General features: G+C 52.2%; 1 protein-coding gene across 18 annotated transcripts in view; it reads left to right on the top strand.

Annotated features, from left to right (window-relative positions):
• LOC105473787 (ankyrin repeat and MYND domain containing 1) overlaps positions 1 to 18650 on the top strand; it is a 94261-nt gene that overhangs the window by 44934 nt on the left and 30677 nt on the right. For 9 of the 18 annotated variants that reach the window (XM_011727828.3, XM_071073726.1, XM_011727826.3 and 6 more), the window contains 4 exons: positions 1942 to 2049; positions 3655 to 3786; positions 11122 to 11235; positions 11563 to 11728. In XM_011727828.3, coding sequence (XP_011726130.2) covers positions 1942 to 2049; positions 3655 to 3786; positions 11122 to 11235; positions 11563 to 11728 — 520 coding nt within the window. Of the gene's footprint in view, positions 1 to 1941; positions 2050 to 3654; positions 3787 to 11121; positions 11236 to 11562; positions 11729 to 13907; positions 14418 to 18650 lie in introns of those variants that run through there. The other 9 variants (XM_071073725.1, XM_011727832.3, XM_071073724.1 and 6 more) reach the window with 5 other exon arrangements.

Raw genomic sequence — 18650 nt, 5'->3', positions numbered from 1 at the left:
GGGTTAATTCCTACCAAGTTGGGTGTGGGAACCACTCCGAGGATGCCCAGCGGCTGGGGTGGATGCGGGGAAACGGGCCAAGTCTGAGCTTTGCCGTGTGGCAGCAGGTGCAGCCCAAGCCAGTTGGCCATGGAGCACATGGCACACCGTGTCTCAGTTTACCCACTTACAAATGAATGATCCTGGGCCTTCGGCAAGGTGGTAACTTGTGAGGTCCTGACATGAGCATGAGGATGAGTGTGCAGGAGTGCCGTGTGTGCGAGTGGGCATGTGGGTGACACTGGGAAGGGGATGGGCAGACAGGGAGGTGGGGGCACTGACAGGCCTGCCTGCTTCAGAACACCCCTGTCTGGTCAGAGCCTCCTTGGAGGGTGGGGAGAAGAAGCAGGTCTATTTGGGGTCTTCTTGGGGCCAGGCGCTCTGCCCTGACTGGCCCGCCTGAGGGGTTGGCAGGAACCCACGTTAGGAATGAACAGTGAGGCTTCGAGAAGGCAGCTGGTCAAGACCCCCGCCGTGAAGGACAAGGCCTGGGCAGTGAACACAGGGCCTTCTGCTCGCACACTTGTGTCCTGATGACAGTTTGGGAAAGTTTTGGGGAAATAAAAGGAGACATTGAATGTGGCACTGTCGTTGTGACAGACCAGCAGGTGGAACTTCAGTGCTGTGGGCATGACGGCTGCAGCAGTCCAGCCATCACATCTGTATCCCAGAAGGGAGGGGAAAGGGGGTCACTTTCCCAGGAGCCCCTCAGCAGACTTCTGCGGGTACCTCCTTGGCCTGGCCAGCAAGGCTGCGGGAAAGGGGAGTGTGCGTGGTGGTTGGGCCAGCCAGACGTGGGGTCTGCCACATCTGAGGGCCACAGTCCCAGCAGAGCACTGGGAGAGGGAGCTGGGCCAGAGAAGAGTCCTTGCAGTGGGGGAGGAGAAGTCGCAGAGGTCAGGTCCTAGTGAACACTTCTGGGAGAAGACGAGGAAGAGAAGGGAGCAGCTGAGGGTTGCACAATGGGACATTCTGACGGGAGCAAGGATGGGAGAATGGAAAGGAAAGCAGAGGGGTTCCCGGGGAGGAGTCAGGGAGGTGGGAGGGCAGGGATGGGGGAGGAGGGCAGGAGGCAGGGAGGGAAAGGCTGGGGGAGGAAGGCAGAAGGTAGGGAGGCAGGGAGGGCAAGGATGGGGGGAGGAGGGCAGGGAGGCAGGGAGGGCAAGACCATTGGGGAGAGCAGGGAGGCAGGGAGGGCATGGGTTGGGGAGGAGGGCAGGGAGGGAAAGGATGGGGGGAGGCGGGCAGGGAAGCAGGGGGGCAGGGAGGGCAAGAATGGGGAAGGAGAGCAGGGAGACGGGAAGGGAGGACAGGGACGGGAGAGGAGGGCAGGGAGGCAGAGAGGGCAGGGATAGGGGAAGTGTCAGGGAGGCGGGGAGGGCATAGATCCGGGAGGAGGGCAGGAGGCAGGGAGGGCATGGATGGGGCTGCCCTCCTGGTGCAGAGAGTGCTCCACCAGCCGAGGGTGGGGCTCTTTACACTCAGGCCGTCCTCTATGGTCACTGAGCCCTGGAGGAGGAGGTGCTTCTCCAGTCACACCTGCTGTATGCCAGGACCTGCCACATGGTCATGTGGTCCAGACTGTCCCTTGTCCTTTCAAACAAACTTTAAATCAACTTATGCATCAATATCCTCCTAGTTTTCATTTGGAAATGATGAATGCTTAGAAAATATCTTCTCCATTTGAAGCTCCATCCACCTCCCCATCCATTCACCTGTCCATCCATCCTTCCATCCACAGTTTTGAACACCTTGTGCCAGGCAAGGTAATGGTTGGGAGGAAGTGCCGTTGAGTGACTACATTGATTTCATGGCATTTAAATTAATAACTACTGTTAGGTGCTCCTTAGGGGTGGGGGTGCCTCTCTAACCTGTCATGCTTCTGCCTTTCTCCCCAACCAGTGTGCCAGGGACGTAGTCCAGCTCCTCCTATCCCACAGAGCAAATCCTAACCTGCTATGGAGTGGCCACTCCCCGCTCTCCCTGTCCATTGCCAGTGGGAATGACCTGGTGAGCATGTTCTGCACCCACAGACCTGAGCACCTATGTGTTTCCATCTCTAACGCCCACCCCATCAGTCATCGGGATTTGAAGTTGTTGGCCATTTGTCCATCCATCCATCCATCCATCCATCCATCCATCCATCCATCCATCCATCTATCCGCCCATCTGTCCATCCAACTACCCATCCACTCACTCTTCCACTCACCTGTCTACCCATCCACCCATTCTTCCATTCATCCATCCATCTATCCACCCAACTTCTCATCCACTTATCCATCTACTCACCTGTCCATCTACCCTCCACTCATCCATTCATCCATTATTCAACTTATTCATCGTCTCATCTATCCATCTATACATCCGTCCTTTTAACCAATCACTCATGTATCAACCCAACTACCTATCCACTCATCCATCCACTCAACCGTTCACCTATCCATTCATTCATCTATTTATCCATCCATCCATCCACCCACCCACCTACCTAGACATCATCATCCTTCATTCACCCAGATGGAAGGATCTACCATCCACCCATTCATCCATTCATCCATCTATCATGTAACTGTTATTTACTGAGCATCTGCTTTGTACCTGACAGGCACCATTCTAAGCACTAGGTGTTGAATTAAAGTCTCTGCTCTCAAGGATTCTATATTATAGTTGGAGGAGCCAGACCGTAAACTAGTATGTAACACAATTTCAGGAAATGACGAGTATTATGAAGAAAATAAAGCTTAGTGAGGGGATGGAGAATGATGGGAAGATAGGCTACATTAGCAGAGTGGCATGAAGTGCTACTCAGATGAGGTGACATTTCAGCAGAGGTCTGCAAAAGCTGAAGGCATTCATAGAATTTGTAAAAGCTGATGTAGAATGGGGCTTCCAGGTGCTTCTGCAGAGGCCAGCATCTCTGCTCCCTGCTTCCTTCTGTCCTGCACAGAGACATCCATTCAATAAGTCATGTGGGGTCCTAGCTCAGGGCTAGGTCCTGTTAGAGGCAAGGGTATGGAGGGAAGAGAGCTTTGTTCTGAGGGGCAGAAGCTTGTGGGAGCCAAACACTTAAGGCCCTGTGTCTGGCCACGGCTGTCCTTCCTCGGTGGAATCTGAGCTGGTGGCTGGGCACAGTAGGGAGAAGGGAGGTGTGCCTCATTCTGCATCTGGCCGAGTGGTCACAGTGACACTGGTGTTCCGGGGCAGAGGCAGACAGCTTGGGCACCAGGCAGATGTGCCCCTAACCCTGTGCTGGGGGCACTGGCCCCTGGGCTTGGCTCTCTCCAGGGCTGGAGAGCAAGGTGGGAGCTGGGACCCTGGAGAGTCCCCATTATGTCAGGGGACAGAGAAGGTGCTGGAACCGGCCCACCTGGGTGGAGTTCCAGCTCCTCCCTAACAGACCAGACATGGGACCCCTCCCCGCCCAGCGTCATCCTCTGTGGGACAGGCCAACAGCGGGACCCACCGTGGGAAGGATCTATGGGAAGGGCCAGCAGTGGCCTCCGTGAAGCTCCTGCTTTCAGGGGTTAGTTCTGTAGTGGCCCAGCTCTGGGGACTTCCCCACTGTCAGGGGAGGTGACATGGTGGCCACTGATGAGCCTGTCTGTGTATGTCCAGGTTGTGAAGGAGCTCCTGACCCACGGAGCGGACCCCAACCTGCCCCTAACCAAAGGCTTGGGCAGCGCCCTGTGTATTGCCTGTGACCTGACCTATGAGCACCAGAGGAGCGTGGACGAAAGGCTGGCCCTGGTGAGGGTGGGGGGTGGCCCTGGTGAGGGGGGCGGGAGGTTGGGATGGCCCTGGGTGGTAGGGGTGTGAGGGTGGGTGACCTTGGTGAGGGGTGTGAGGGCTGGGTGGCCCTGGTGAGGGGGACGGGAGGGTGGGTGGTCCTGGGTGGGGGGAGGGAGGAGTATGAGGTGGGCTGGCCCTGAGCATGGGGAATGGGTGCTCTGGGAGTGGGGCCCTCATGGACTTCTCTGCCTGACTCTCATTCCTGATCGGCAGTGGATCATTTGTTCTGTGTTCTCCAAGCCTTGGTGGTCTAAATAGTGGAGAAAAGACAAAATGTTGTCTGCTTTTAATATTTTACAGGCCTTAAAAATTATGAAGTGGCAGATCCACTCAACAGACCAGACAGAAAGGTTCCCTGAACTTTATCTCAGTGAAAACAGGATTCAGGATACACATAGGCCTCACCGTGGTCCAGCTGCACAATCCTGGCTTTCTCAATGGTCCACACAGCTGCTGGGCGGGGGTGTGCGGCGTTGTCCCCGGCCACAGGGAGCGGCTTTCTTGGGTGGAAGCTCACACTTGGGAAGTCCTGCCCGCGCTGGAGGCACTTTCTGTCCTGAGCCCTAGGCACGTCCCTCGAGTGTCCCTCCCACATGGCTCCGGGAACTCTCGGCGGCTTCGGCTCAGGCAGGGCCTCCCTTTGTGGCCTGCTGCCTGCTGCTCTCTGCCTGTGCCAGCCTGTCCTGCGCCTGGTGTGGGCACCACCCAGGAGCTTGCTTTCCTCAGTCCATCTTGATACGCACTTTGGTTCTTACCTGTCTGAGGGAGAAAGGGGGAAGCAGGAGGGGGGCGAGACTCAGGTGTCTGGAAGCGGGGGCGAGACTCAGGCATCTGGAAGAGGGGGCATCTGGAAGGTTGTTTGATGCCACAAAAGGGTAGCTTTACTTTAAAGAACTGAGATTCTTATCTTGAGATGCTGTTTCCAGATCTGATTTTAAGGCTCCTGTCCTTCTTCCTAAGACCCTGTTCCGTCTGGGATAGACTATGCAGGGACGCCATGGTCAGCTTTCCGTAGGTGGCAGAGGATGGAATGAAACAGTGTGTGTGGATAGTCGGCACCATTTCTGGACCTGGGGGCTGGGAGGGGCCCCGATGTGCTTTCTGAGCTTCATGGGGCCCAGGATTGATGACCAGTCTCTTGTTCATCTAAGTCTGAGTGAACAGGAAAAGGACACAAGACGGGAGAGGCAGCTCAGGGGGCAGCGTTGTTGTGTGTGGACGCTGATTGGAAGATGTGTCTTGAACATACGGAATAGCACTTTGTCCGGGGTTGGGGGCTCCCAGTGCCTCGTCCAGGATTAGGGGGCTCCCCAGCGCCTCGTCTGAGGTCAGGGGGCTCCGCAGCACCTCGTCTGGGGTTAGGGGGCTCCCGGCACTTTGTCAGGGGTTAGGGGGTTCCCAGTGCCCCCTATTTTTTATTTATAAAATATAAAAACATTTTTTATCATCTGTATGCCATCAGCCAGTTGTAAAAACACTAATATGGCAGAATTCGATTCGCTTTTGTTATCTCTATGTGGATTCTCTTACCTCTTCCTAGAGTGACTTCTATCAGGGTCCTGTAGTCTGTTTAACAGACTGAATTTCTGTTAGTTTAAGAGTTCTCCAACTGATCCCTTTGGATTTATCTCTTCCTTTCCAATTTTTTTTTTAGACGGAGTTTCGCTCTTGTCGCCCAGGCTGGAGTGCAGAGGTGCCATCTCGGCTCACTGCAACCTCTGCCTCTCAGGTTCAAGCAATTCCCCTGCCTCGGCCTCCCAAGTAGCTGGGATCACAGGCACGCGCCACCATGCCCAGCTAATTTTTGTATTTTTAGTAGAGACGGGGTTTCACCATGTTGGCCAGGCTGGTCTCTAACTCCTGACCTCAGGTAATCCGCCCGCTTTGGCCTCCCAAAGTGCTGGGATTACAGGTGTGAGCCACCGCGCCCGGCCCCTTTCCAGTATTTTAAATCTGTTTCCCGTTTCCTCATTGCCTGAGCCGGGTTCCACCTGAGTGACAGCATCCCAGCGTGTCCCTGGCCACGGGACCGTGTCTGCGGCGCCTTCTGTACATTTCTGGTAACTGTGTCCTTCACCAAAGTAGGGAACTCCCCTTCATTTACAGCTTGCCATGAGGATTTATCAGGTTGGTCATGGAAAAAATCTCTTTTCATTTTTATTTTTTGTTTGCCAAAAAACATTACAGTAACATACCTATAATGTTTTGCCTTTCAAAAACATTACGGTGACATACCTGTAACATGAAGTTTACCATCTTAACCACTGCAGGTGTGCGTGTCGTGGTAAGTCTGTTCTCATTGCTGTGCAGCTGTCATCACCCTCCCTTTCCAGAGCTGCTTCATCTTGCGAAATGAAGCCTCTGTCTCCATTCCACACTCGCTCCCATTCCCCACCCCCGGCCTCTGGCCATTCTACTTTCTGTCTGTGAATGTGAAACGCCCCACATACATGGAAGCACACAGTACTTGTTCTTTTTGTGACTGGCTTTCACTCAGCACCCTGTCCTGAAGGTTCATCTATGGGGTAGCTGGTGTCAGGATTTCCTTTCTTTTCAAGGCTGAGTGATACCCCCCAGGATGCAGGGACGACATCTGGCTTCTCCGTTTCTCTGTTGATGGACATTTGGGCTGCTTCCACGTTTGAGCTGTTGTGAGGAATGCCGCTAGTGGCACAAATGGACACGTTTCTCTTCAAGAGCCCACTTTCAGTTCTTCTGGGAACTTGCCTGGAAGTGGGATGGCTCGGTCCTATGGTATAATCATTCTATGTTTAATTTTTTTTTTTTTTTTTTTGAGTCCAGGTCTCACTCTGTCGCCCAGGCTGGAGTGCAGAGGCATGATCTCAGGTCACTGTGAACTCCGCCTCTCAGGTCCAAGCAATCCTCCTGCCTCATCCTCCTGAGTAGCTAGGATTACAGGCGTGTGCCACCACACCCAGCTAATTTTTATATTTTTAGTAGAGACGGGATTTCACCATGTTGGTCAGGCTGATCTTTGAACTCCTGACCTGAAGTGATCCGCCCACCTCGGCCTCCCAAAGTGCTGGGATTACAGGCCTGAGCCACCGCACCCAGCCATATGTTCAATGTTTTGAAGAACCTCCGTACTGTTTCCACGACAGCTGCACTGTTTCATGTTCTCACCAACAGTGGACAGGGTTCCAGTCACTCCAGACTATCACCAATACTTGCTCTTTTCTGTTTTTTTGATAGTTGCCATCCTAATGGATGCGAGGTGGTATTTTGTTTGTTTTTTAAACAGAGTCTCACTCTGTTGCCCAGGCAGGAGTGCAGTGATGTGATCTCGGCTCACTGCAGCCTCCACCTCCTGGGTTCAAGATTCTTGCTGGAATTACAGGCGCCCACCACCACACCCAGCCAATTTTTGTATTTTTAGTAGAGATAGGGTTTTGCCATGTTGGCCAGACTGGTCTCAAACTCCTGGCCTTAAGCGATCCGCCTGTCTTGGCCTCCCAAAGTGCTGGGATTACAGGCGGAAGTCACCCCCGCCAGCCTTCTCATTGTGGTTTTGATATGTATTTCCCTAATGATGAGTGATGTTGAACGTCTTTCATGTGCTTATTGGCCATTTATGTATCTTATTTGGAGAAATGTCTATTCAACTTCTTCGGCAATTTTTGAATCTTTATTATTATTGTTGAGTTTTAGGACATTTCTATATATTCTAGATGTTAATCCCTTATCGAGTATGTAGTTTACAAATATTTTGATATACAAAAGTTTTTAATTTTCATGAAGTCCAGCTTGTCTATTTTTTCTTTTGCTGCCTTTACCTTTGGTGTCATAGCCAAGAAATCATTGCCAAATTCAATGTCATGAAGATTCTTCCTATGTTTTCTTCTAAGAGTTTTATAGTTTCAGCTAGGAACTTTCAGAAATACTTTTCCGTAGCCTCCTGGAAAATCTGGTGCTTTTCTCTTACTATGCTTTCGTGGGACCTGAGTCCATGGAGTCCCTGAAACCCTAGGGGTGCCCTGGCTTGGGGGGTGTACGTAAACGGTGGTGCTGCAGGACCCTTCTGCTAGAGGCCTGGGCTACTTAGGTCCTGGCGATGCCTCCATCTCCCACCACGTCTTGCTGGTCAGGCTGTGGCAGAACCTTGTTTCAGGGGCTCTTCCTCTGGCGCTCCTGTGGCTGCTGCAGCAGACCACAGCTTGGGCGGCTTAAGCCACAGAAGTGAGCTGGCTCTGGTCCTGGAGGGTGGAGGCCACGGTCGCGGTGTTGCAGGGTTGTGACCCTGGTGTAGACCCTGGTGTAGACCTTGCTGTGGCTTCTGGGGGCTGGCTGGCCACCTCTGCCCTCCTCAGCTCATGGTGTTCTCCTGCATGCACGTCTGTCTCTGCAGCCAAACGTCCCTTCTCAAAAGACAATGGTCATATTGGACCACCTACCACGCTAAGGACCTCATGTTACTTTGATCATCTGCAACGACCCTATGTCCAAATAAAGTCATGTTCACAGATCCCGGGGGTTAGGACTTCAGCTTACCTTTTTAGGGGACCCAAGCGAACCCACCACACACGGCTTCGGCGTTTTCAGTCTTCTTCTCCTTTCTCCTTGGCTGCTGTTCTTGGCCTTGGCCCGTGGTGAGCACGTGGGACGCACAGGCCTGAGGTGGAGCTTGTTGAGGGTCTGGGGTCACCAGGCCTCCTGAATATTCTCATACTAAACTTTCTAAAGATTGTCCCATAAATGAACGCGTGAAGCTCGAGCTCCGGGCCCCCCTGACTCCCCAGGCCCCGGCACGTGGATGGCTGCAGCACCAGGCATGGGCTCCACATTTGTCTTTGAACGGCCGAGGAAGGGGCTGCCAGAACATAGGTTAGCAGTGTTTGGAGAAAAACCACTGCGGAAAGGAGCTTTCATCAGCCAGGGACCTTTAGAAAGTCCCTCCCTCACCGTCTTTTCTCTGGCCTCCGGGGGACAAAATCCTGTTCTCACAAACATTTCTAGCTCCTCTCACTGGGCAGGCTCTGCTTAGATGTGGGGCCCCAAATTTCCTTAATTTGAGAGCAGAGCAAGTCCGACTGAAGGATCCGTGTTCAAGCCCACTGATCCTGACAGACTCCTCAGAGGCACACGCCGGGCCGGTCAGCTTCAGGCCGCCCCTTCCTCTTCCCGGGAAGGTCCCAGCCTTCCCTCCCGGTGCTGTTCAGCAGGGGCTGTGGTCTCAGAGGCGGAGCCCCCTGGGCAGGGCTGGTTCCTGCAGGGTGCTGATGCTGCTGGGGTCTGAAGAGGCATGGAGGACAGGGCCACTGGAGAGGCGGGCTCCGGGGATGGAGGGGCGAGGTTATCCAGCTGCAGCCGAGGGCATGCCTGGGGAGCCTCAGCAGGGGAACGGGGTCATTGTGCCATGGAGGTGGGGCAGAGTGCCTGGGGGGTGAGGTGGAGGCAATGATGTCAAAGTTCAGATGGGGGTGCTTGGGAGGTGAGGGTCTGGAGGGGAGCATTGGCCAGAGGGGAGAAGGTGCCCAGCAGGGTGAGACGAAGGGGTGAATCCCAGCTGCTGCCGAGTGGCCAGTCCTGGGAGCCCAGGGGCGGGGTGGGGTAGGGTAGCTGCATCACTACGCAGGCAGAGCTGTCCAGAGAAGCTGTCCCAGTGGCAGGACTGAGGCCTGGGTGCCCTACAAAAACAACACTTGGGGGATGGGGCTGGGCTGGCAAGTCCCTCAGCAACATTGGGCAGGGAAGGGTCAATCCATCATCCACCCACCTGTCCATCACCAAGCACCTGTGGCAGCCCTCACTCACCCACCGTCTGCCCACCTTTCCTGAAAAAGATTTGATGAGGTGGGGGGGCCTCGGAGGCATGTCCAGCAGGGAACCAACTCATGGGGTTTTTGGCATGTTATCATGGCTTCAGCAGGAAGAGTCAAGAAGACGGGGGTGTCATGGGTGGATCTGGGTGGCTCTATCCTCGGGAGCAGTGGAAAACAGCCGCCTCCTGTGCCTGGCGTATGCCTTGCCTGGCCTCACTTGGCCTTGAGGAATCTGTGTATAAACTCCACCCGTGCCCCCATGCGCCAGGGAGTCAGCCGTTCAGGCCAGGCTGGCCACTGGTGTTGGTGGCATTGGCTGCTCCGCCGTCCCGCACTGTGCCTGGTGCCATGCCCAGGGCATTGTTCTCGTGTGTTGCTGAGAAAGCAGGGTTGCTGTGTTTGTGTGGAATGTGTGTTATGCATGTCACAGAGAGTGGGGATCTCGCTGGGGGAGTTGTGTTTCACCAAATCATGGCCCTGCTTGCACTTGGCTAGCAAGGCCCCCATGCACACAGCAGTGAGCCTTCCACAGATGACGGCTTGGTTTTCATTCACTCACACGGGCTGCCCTGAGCCTGCCAGGCCCCCGATAGAACTTGCCTCCTCCCATGTCAGGAGGGGCAGCCTCTTTAGATGATCCTTGCTTTGGATGGGATTGTTGTACCTGTTGAGCCAGAGACCATTGCTGTCGTATGTTTGCCATGAGTCAGGCACACATGCACACAAGCTCATGCATTCACACATTTGTCAGGCATGCTTGGACTCAGACATACATGTGTGCCCTTAATCATGCATGCACACACACTAGCCCCCACTCATGCACAGACACACATGCAGGTGCACATACCCACACTGCACACCTACATGCATGCAGGCACACTCACACCTACCCACCTATGAGCATGCATGCACATATCCACACACACTCACCCACTAGCCCCACACATGCACACACACACATCCACACGCATCCACACACCTACCTACATGCAGGCACACTCACACCCACTCAGCCATGAACACACATACACATACCCATGCATGCCCACGCACTGGCCCCCCACCTCGCACACACCAAATACAAGCATACACGTGCACTTGCTGTCTTGTTGAGCACCCCCATGGCGTGTTGGGATCTGATGAAGAACAAGAGCTGCCTGGTGTCTGCCCTCATGTCACTGACAGCCTGAGGGGAGCAGGACTGTAACGGACTTCACAGACTCCATTGATTCTATGGTGCTGCGAGTCGGGCACCAGGGAGGGCTCCCCGAGGCGTGGCCTAGCCTTGACTTCACTGTGACATCGTTAGGCGAGGCTCAGCCCCAACTCCTTGTCCATGAGGTCAGCCCCGTCTCCGTCTCCCTCTCCCCGTTTGTCTCCTGGGCACTGCTGCACACCTGCGAGGGTGGCCTTGGTGGGGACTGCAGGTGACCGTGGCCCTTCTCAGGCGGTCTTCACTGCTCCCAGTAGCCAGGGTGTCCTTGCGCATCTGACCTGGTTCTGTTCTCCACAGATTGACCGACTCATCGATCACGGGGCCGACATCCTGAAGCCCGTGACGCTCAGACAGGGGGAAAAGGTGGCGGTGGGCACAGCTGTGGACTATGGCTATTTCAGATTCTTCCAGGTAGGTGGTGAGCCTCCTGTGAGGAAGGAGGGGGAGTGTGGGTCATGTGCAGGACCCCCGGCTGGGGCATTAGCTCCTCTGGGGCAAAGCTGGGCTCAAGGTTCCTAGTGCCTCCCCCAGAGCAGCCCCTTGGCTGCAGAGGCAACCCCCCCAAAGTGCCGAGCTCATGCCAGGTGCAGCTGTGTGTGCTCCCAGCTTTGTGTGTCTGTCAGGGTTCGTCCTCAGTTATACATCATAAGAGCCGAGAGGGGCCCTCGATCACCCAGAGTCACCCCCGCAGTGAGGGGCGAGCCCGGGACCCTGTGGTGACCCTGGCGCTGTGTGCAGGACCGGAAGATTGCCCACTGCCCCTTCCACACGCTGATGCCGGCGGAGCGCGAGACGTTCCTGGCACGGAAGCGGCTCCTGGAGTACATGGGCTCGCAGCTACGGCGAGCTGTCTTTGCCAAGGAGAGCCAGTGGGACCCCACGTGGCTGTACCTGTGCAAGAGAGGTGAGCAATGGGCCCTGTTCTGCTCTGCTCCACGGGGCAGGGTTCCGGCCTCATGCCTGGGGCTGTGATCCCTGGAGATCTGGACCCCCTGGGGCTCTGGAGGAGCCTTCCTGGGGCTGGCTCGTCAGCTTGGCTTGGCCCAGCCCCTTTGTGTCCCGTCCTCCAAGGAGCTCGTGCAGGAGAGATTGAGAAGAGGGGTCTGGACTGGGGAGGTTCCCCTGGGAAGCGGAGTTGGTGGCCTAGGGCCAGGGCCCAGGTCAGAGGGGCCCCACGCCCAGGAGAGGACTAGGCACCGCTGCGGGAGCCCTGTAGGGAGTTCCAGTCCACCCAGCACAGGGCATGTGGGCCCGAGGCCTGGAGTGGTGCTCCCCTGCATGGTCACACCCCTACAGGGTGCGTCCTGCACACCCCCACACATCCCCAGCTCCCCACATGCACCCACCCCACAAACGTACCATCCATCTACTGATGTCTACTTCCCCATGTACCCACACCCACATACCCACCCTCACCCACCTGGTCACCCCCACATACCCACCCCCACCCACCTGGTCACCCCCACATACCCACCCCCACCCACCTGGTCACCCCCACATACCCACCCCCACCCACCTGGTCACCCCCACATACCCACCCCCCACCCACCTGGTCACCCCCACATACCCACCCCCCACCCACCTGGTCACCCCCACTCCCAGATACTCACTCCCCACCCCCACATCCCCACCCACCTACTCACCCCCACCGCCACATACCCCCTCATGTTCCCACCCCCACGTTTACCTACTTATGTCTACCTCGTACACACAGACCCACTTACACATCCATGCACACTGACACCCACACCCATCCTCTCCTCACATAAAAACCTGTCACGTGTTAACGTGTGTGCACACACACACACGAACCTGCTGATCCCACCCTCCACACTGAGTCCTCAGTCCCATACAGTCCCCCACTGAGCAACCCCCCAGATGCCTTCCCAGCACACAGTGCTCCGCCCCACACACTTCCACATGCTGTTAGTCCGTTTGCGTTGCTGTAAAGGAACGTCTGAGACCAGGTAATTAGAGAAGAGGTTTAATAGGCTTGTGGTTCTGCAGGCTGCACAGGAAGTATGGTACCAGCATCTGCTTCTAGGGAGACCTCAGGGAGTTTCTACTCCCGATGGAGGGCGAAGGGAAGCCTGTCCATCACATGGCAAGAGAGGGAGGGAGAGAGAAGGCAGGGGTGTCCCAGGCTCTTCTAAACTCCCAGCTCTCATGTGAACTAACTGAGAACTCACTCGTCCCCAAGGGGATGGCACTAAGCTACTCATGAGGGATCCATCCCCACGATCCGGTCACCTCTTACCAGACCCTACCTCCCACAGGGGGCCCGCAGTTCAACATGAGATTTGGAGGGGACACATCCAAACCACATCGCATGCTTATGTCCCCACAAATATTTACCAGCCACATGCCCACCCACACACTTGCACACTCCCCAGCATGTATGCCCTGAAATCCCTCAGCCCCACCCCCACAGCTATCTGCACACCTACCCACACACATGCCTGTCCCCACCCACACAGCACACTGCTTCCCCACATCCCACCCAACCACGGTCTGCATACATCTACACACACATATGGACACCCCCCACCCACCTCCCAAACTCACTTATGTACTGTCACACATGTGCCCACCCTCGCATAAACCCGCACCCCACCCCAACACCTGCCCCATCCAACCCCGGCCCTCACTTATATACCAGGTCATCCACTGCCACCCATGTCTCACACATGCACACAGCCACAAGCCACTCCCATAATATGTGCCCCCCACACACACATACTAACTTCCCCTTGACACAAGCGTAAACTTCCCCCCACCTGGCTCGCCCACCAGTACACATGGATGCACCTTTGCTGAGGCTACTTCATGGCCAGGGGGCCTGCAAGGTGAGGCCTCCATTTGTGTAGAGCCCCACTTGGGGGATATAGGTTCTGCTTTGGGCATGACACCCCTGAGGATACTGGGGTTCTAATCAGGCTTGTACTGGCCCATGGATGGAGGACCAGGCAGGAAGAGGCAAGTTGAGAAGACCCACATCTACTGCCTCCTCCTGTCCATCAGAGATTAGGTCCTAAAATGGGGGTGTCACTTACGGAGAAGTATCCCATTGTCCCGACCCCCAGCTCCAGAGCCTTGGCTCAGCGATTCTGCCCGGGGAGAGACACACCATAAAACAGTGAGCTTCACACCTGGCATCACAAAGAAACCAACTTCATTTTTAACAGAGCAAAGACAACTTCAAGCCTAATGTTGAGAGGCAATTGGAAGGAGATTGGTAAATTCACTGGAGATAGACTAAAGTATAGAATGGCTAATTGCTAGAGAAAACTAAGAAAAGAGAAAGACAGGAGAAGCCTTCCTGTGATCGTAACAAGTCTCACACACCACAAGGACTGATCTAAAGAGCACACAGTATATAAAGAAACATTTATTCAATAAAATCTTTTAAAACTCAGTAAGAACAGAGAATGTCTGTGATATTAAACCAAGATCTACCTTCCTTTTCACCCTCCCAGCTCACGGAGGCAGGAACTCTATTCCAGATGGGTACAGCCAAGAACACCAGTAGAAGGGGGCATGGATGTCAGTAATTCTCATCCTGCCCCCAGCTACCTGTTGCTGAGGCTAAGTTCCTATTGCTCCAGACTTAGTGTGTCTCCAACATGGCCAGGAGGTGGAGGCTCCATTCTTATCTGCAGCTTCCAACATGGCCAGGAGGTGGAGGCTCCATTCTTATCTGCAGCTTCCAAGATGGCCAGGAGGTGGTGCAGTAAGAATTACTGGAGGTGATGATGGGCAATATCAAGAAGATTGGTAAACTCACTGGAAATACAGGTGAAACTATCATCTGCCAGCAATTATATACTATAGTTTGTATTACCTATAAAGTATGCCAGAGAAAAATGAGGAAAGATAGCTGGGAAGAGCCCTCCTGTGGTCAGAACAAATCTTGAATACTGACCTTGGGAACTATCCCTTCAATGAGCTCTGATCTAATTGGATCAGCCTAGGAAGCCATTTATACCCAGGGCACTGTTGCAAATTATGAACAGTCAGCCAGCAATTATCAGAACTAAACAGGAGCGTATGGTCATGGAAGGAGAGAGTCAAAGAGATCTTTGTCCAAACCACTGTCACCTGAGGGTCACTGGACAAACCCAAGGCTGCCTTCCATGAGAAGGAACATCAGAAGCTTTATACTGCAGGAGAGAAATGTATTTCACACAATTAACCCAGCTGGTCATTAACCAAATAAACAAACAGATAGTAATATCCAGCCCCAAGGGAGAAGAATGAAGGAAAATGAACAGGTCCTCAGAGAAAAGTGGGAGACCAACAAGAGAGAAAAAAAGAATGATGAGAAATGAAGAGATCATCAGGGGAAAGTGGGCACCATCAAGCACACCAATATGTATATAATTAGAGTACCGGAAGCGGAGGTGAGAGAGAAAGGAGCAGGAAAAATGTTTGGAGAAATGATGGATAAAAACTTTCTAAATGTATTTAAAAATAATTTATGTATCTAGGAAGCTTAATGGAGTTTCAAGTAGGATAAAATGGAGATTCGTAAAACAGACATATCAGAGTTAAAATACTGAAAGCCAAAGACAAGGAGAAAACATTAAAAGCAGCAAGAGAAAAGTAACTCAAAACTTACAAGGAAATCCCAGTAAGATTAACAGCTAGCCGGCATCTCATCAGAAGAAATTGGTTGGGGGATGGTCAAGATGGCTAATAAGAAGCATTTCATGCCCAGTTTCTCCACTTAGTAGAACCAGAGCAGTGTATAGACAGTCACACTCCAAGTACTTTATCCAAGAGAGAATGCTGGAACTCAACAGAGAAGTGACAGGGGACACAAAAAGTGGGGGAGGAGGAGGAGAGGCCGCCTCTCTGACTGGGTTCGGCTGGGCACCAGGAGTGAATTCCCAGTGTAGGGAAGAGGTGAGTAGTAGATTTCCAGTGGCCCACTTCCTCACCATGGAATCATGCAATCCTGGCAGGACAATCCCTTGACCCTCCCAACCCTTGAAGCTAATATAGGAAACTTTCAGGAGACTGTGGGATGGAAGAGCTCCAGGAAGAAAGGTTGCACTGGGTTCCACACCCTTTCTGAGACCTAAGTGGCCTCAGCAAGTCACCATTTTCAAAACTAGCCTCTGGAAAACTACATTCTATCCTGGGACCCACGGGCCCTGGGACTATGGAGTATTATGGAAACTCAAGTTGTCACTGCTGGGACGGGAGCAAGCCAGGTATGCTCCCACAGTAGGGGCTAGGAACCGAGCAAGGCCTGGGGTGGCAGTGTCTGGTGCTGGGAAGTGAGTACTTCTGTGATCTGAGACAGGGATGTTAGTGGGCTGGAGTTCAGTGGCATAATCTCGGCCCACTGTAACCTCTGCCACCTCTGTTCAAGTGTTTCTCCTGCCTCAGCCTCCTGACTAGCTGGGATTACAGGCGCGCAGCACCATGCCTGGCTATTTTTTTGTATTTTTAGTAGAGATGGGGTTTCACTATGTTGGTCAGGCTGGTCTTATATTCCTAACCTGATGATCTGCCTGCCTCGGCCTCCCAAAGTGTTGGGATTACAGGCGTGAGCCACCACACGCGGCCACCAAAAAGAAATTTTTGAGATCCCAGATAAAGAATTTGAAATACTGATTTTTAGGCCAGGTGCGGTGGCTCATGCCTGTAATTCCAACACTGGGAGGCTGAGGCAGGCAGATCATTTGAGGTCAGGAGTTCCAGACCAGCCTGGCCAACATGGTGAAACCTTGTCTCTACTAAAGTACAAAAATTAGCTGGGTGTGGTGGTACATGCCTGTAATCCCAGTCACTCGTGGGGCTGAGGCAGGAGAAATGATGAACCCAGGAGTCAGAGGCTGCAGTGAGCCGAGATTGTGCTACTGCACTCCAGTCTGGGCGGCAGAGTGAGACTCTGTCTCAAAACAAAACAAAACAAACAAACAAAAAAAATAATTGATTTTAAAGGATCTAAAATAGAAGAGAATACTGAACAAACAATACAAATAAATCAGAAAAACAAGGATATGAATGAGAAATTTATCAAAGAGACATTTAAAAAAAAAAACAGACAAAATTCTGGAACTGAAGAATTCATTGAAGGAAATACAAAATACATTTGAAAGCATCAACAATAGACTAGATGAATCAGAGGAAATCTCAAAACTTGAAGACAGGTCTTTTGAAATAATCCAATCAAACAAAAGTAAAGATAAAAGAATAAAAACAAATAAACAAAGGCTTCATGATATTTAGGACAACATAAAGCAAGTAAATTTGCAAATTATTGGTATCCTTAAGGGCAAAGAAACAAAGGATTAGAAAATGTACTAATGAATTAGGGCCAGGTGTGGTGGCTTACACCTATATAATACCAGTGCTTTGGGAGGCCAAGGTGGGAAGATTGCTTGAGGCCAGGAATTTGAGACCACCCTGGGCAATATAGCAAGACCCTATCTCTACAAAAAAGAAAAAAAAATAGCTGGGTATCATGGCATGCACCTATAGTCCTAGCTGTTTGGGAGGCTGGGCCCAGGAGTTTGAGGTTACTGTGGGCTAGGATTGTGCCACTGTACTCCAGCCTGGGTGACACAGCAAGACCCTATCTCTAAAAATAAATAGTTTTTTTTAAAAAAAGAAAACTAATTTAATGAAATAATAGATGAAAACTTCTCAAGTCTAGCAAGAGATATAGACATTCAGATAAAGGAAGTTCAAATGAACCACAGGAAGATACAACAATAAAAGATCTTCTGCATGGCACATTATGGTCAGACCGTCTAAAGTCAAAGAAAATCTTAAAAGCAGCAAAAGAAAAGCGTCTAGTCATCCATAAAGGAAATTCCTTAAGACTAACAGATTTTTTTTTTTTTTTTTTTTGAGACGGAGTCTCGCTCTGCCGCCCAGGCTGGAGTGCAGTGGCCGGATCTCAGCTCACTGCAAGCTCCGCCTCCCGGGTTTACGCCATTCTCCTGCCTCAGCCTCCCAAGTAGCTGGGACTACAGGCGCCCGCCACCTCGCCTGGCTAGTTTTTTGTATTTTTTAGTAGAGACGGGGTTTCACCGTGTTAGCCAGGATGGTCTCGATCTCCTGACCTCGTGATCCGCCCGTCTCGGCCTCCCAAAGTGCTGGGGTTACAGGCTTGAGCCACTGCGCCCGGCCGACTAACAGATTTATCAGCAGAAACCTCACAGGCCATAAGAGAATGGGATGGTATATTCAACATGCTGAAAGAAAAAACGCTGTCACCCAAGAATACTATATCCAGCAAAATTATCTTTCATAAATGAAGGACAAATAAAGTCACCCTTGGACAAACAAATGCTGAGGTAATTCGTTACTACTAGACCAATTCTACAAATGCTCAAGGGAGTCCTAAACGTAGAAGTTAAAGGACAACATTTACCATTATGAAAACACACCAAAGTATAAAAGTCACTGGCAAAGTAGTTATACAAAGGAGGAAGAGAAAGAACTTAAATGCTACCACTATAGAAATCCACCTAAGCACAATGCCAAACTATAAGAAAGGAACAAGAAGTATATGAAACAACCAGAAAACAACATGGTGGGAACAAAGCCTTAGGTATCAAGAATAACCTTGAACATTAACAAATTAAAGTACCCTCTTAAAAGATAGAATAGCTAAGCAGATTAAAAATGATCCATGATCCAAAAATGACTCTGCTTACTAGAAACTCACCTTATCATTAAAGACACATATAGACTGAAATAAAGGGATGAAAAAAGATATTCCAAGCAAACATAAACCAGTAGTGAGCAGGAGTAACTAGGTATACTTATATCAGAAAAAATGGACTTTTAGTCAGGAAGAGTAAAAA

This window comes from Macaca nemestrina, chromosome 11 (assembly GCF_043159975.1).
Source record: "Macaca nemestrina isolate mMacNem1 chromosome 11, mMacNem.hap1, whole genome shotgun sequence".
Taxonomy (NCBI): Eukaryota; Metazoa; Chordata; class Mammalia; order Primates; family Cercopithecidae; genus Macaca; species Macaca nemestrina.
Note: the sequence above shows the minus strand (reverse complement) of the source record. Positions and strands in the feature narration are given on the sequence as shown.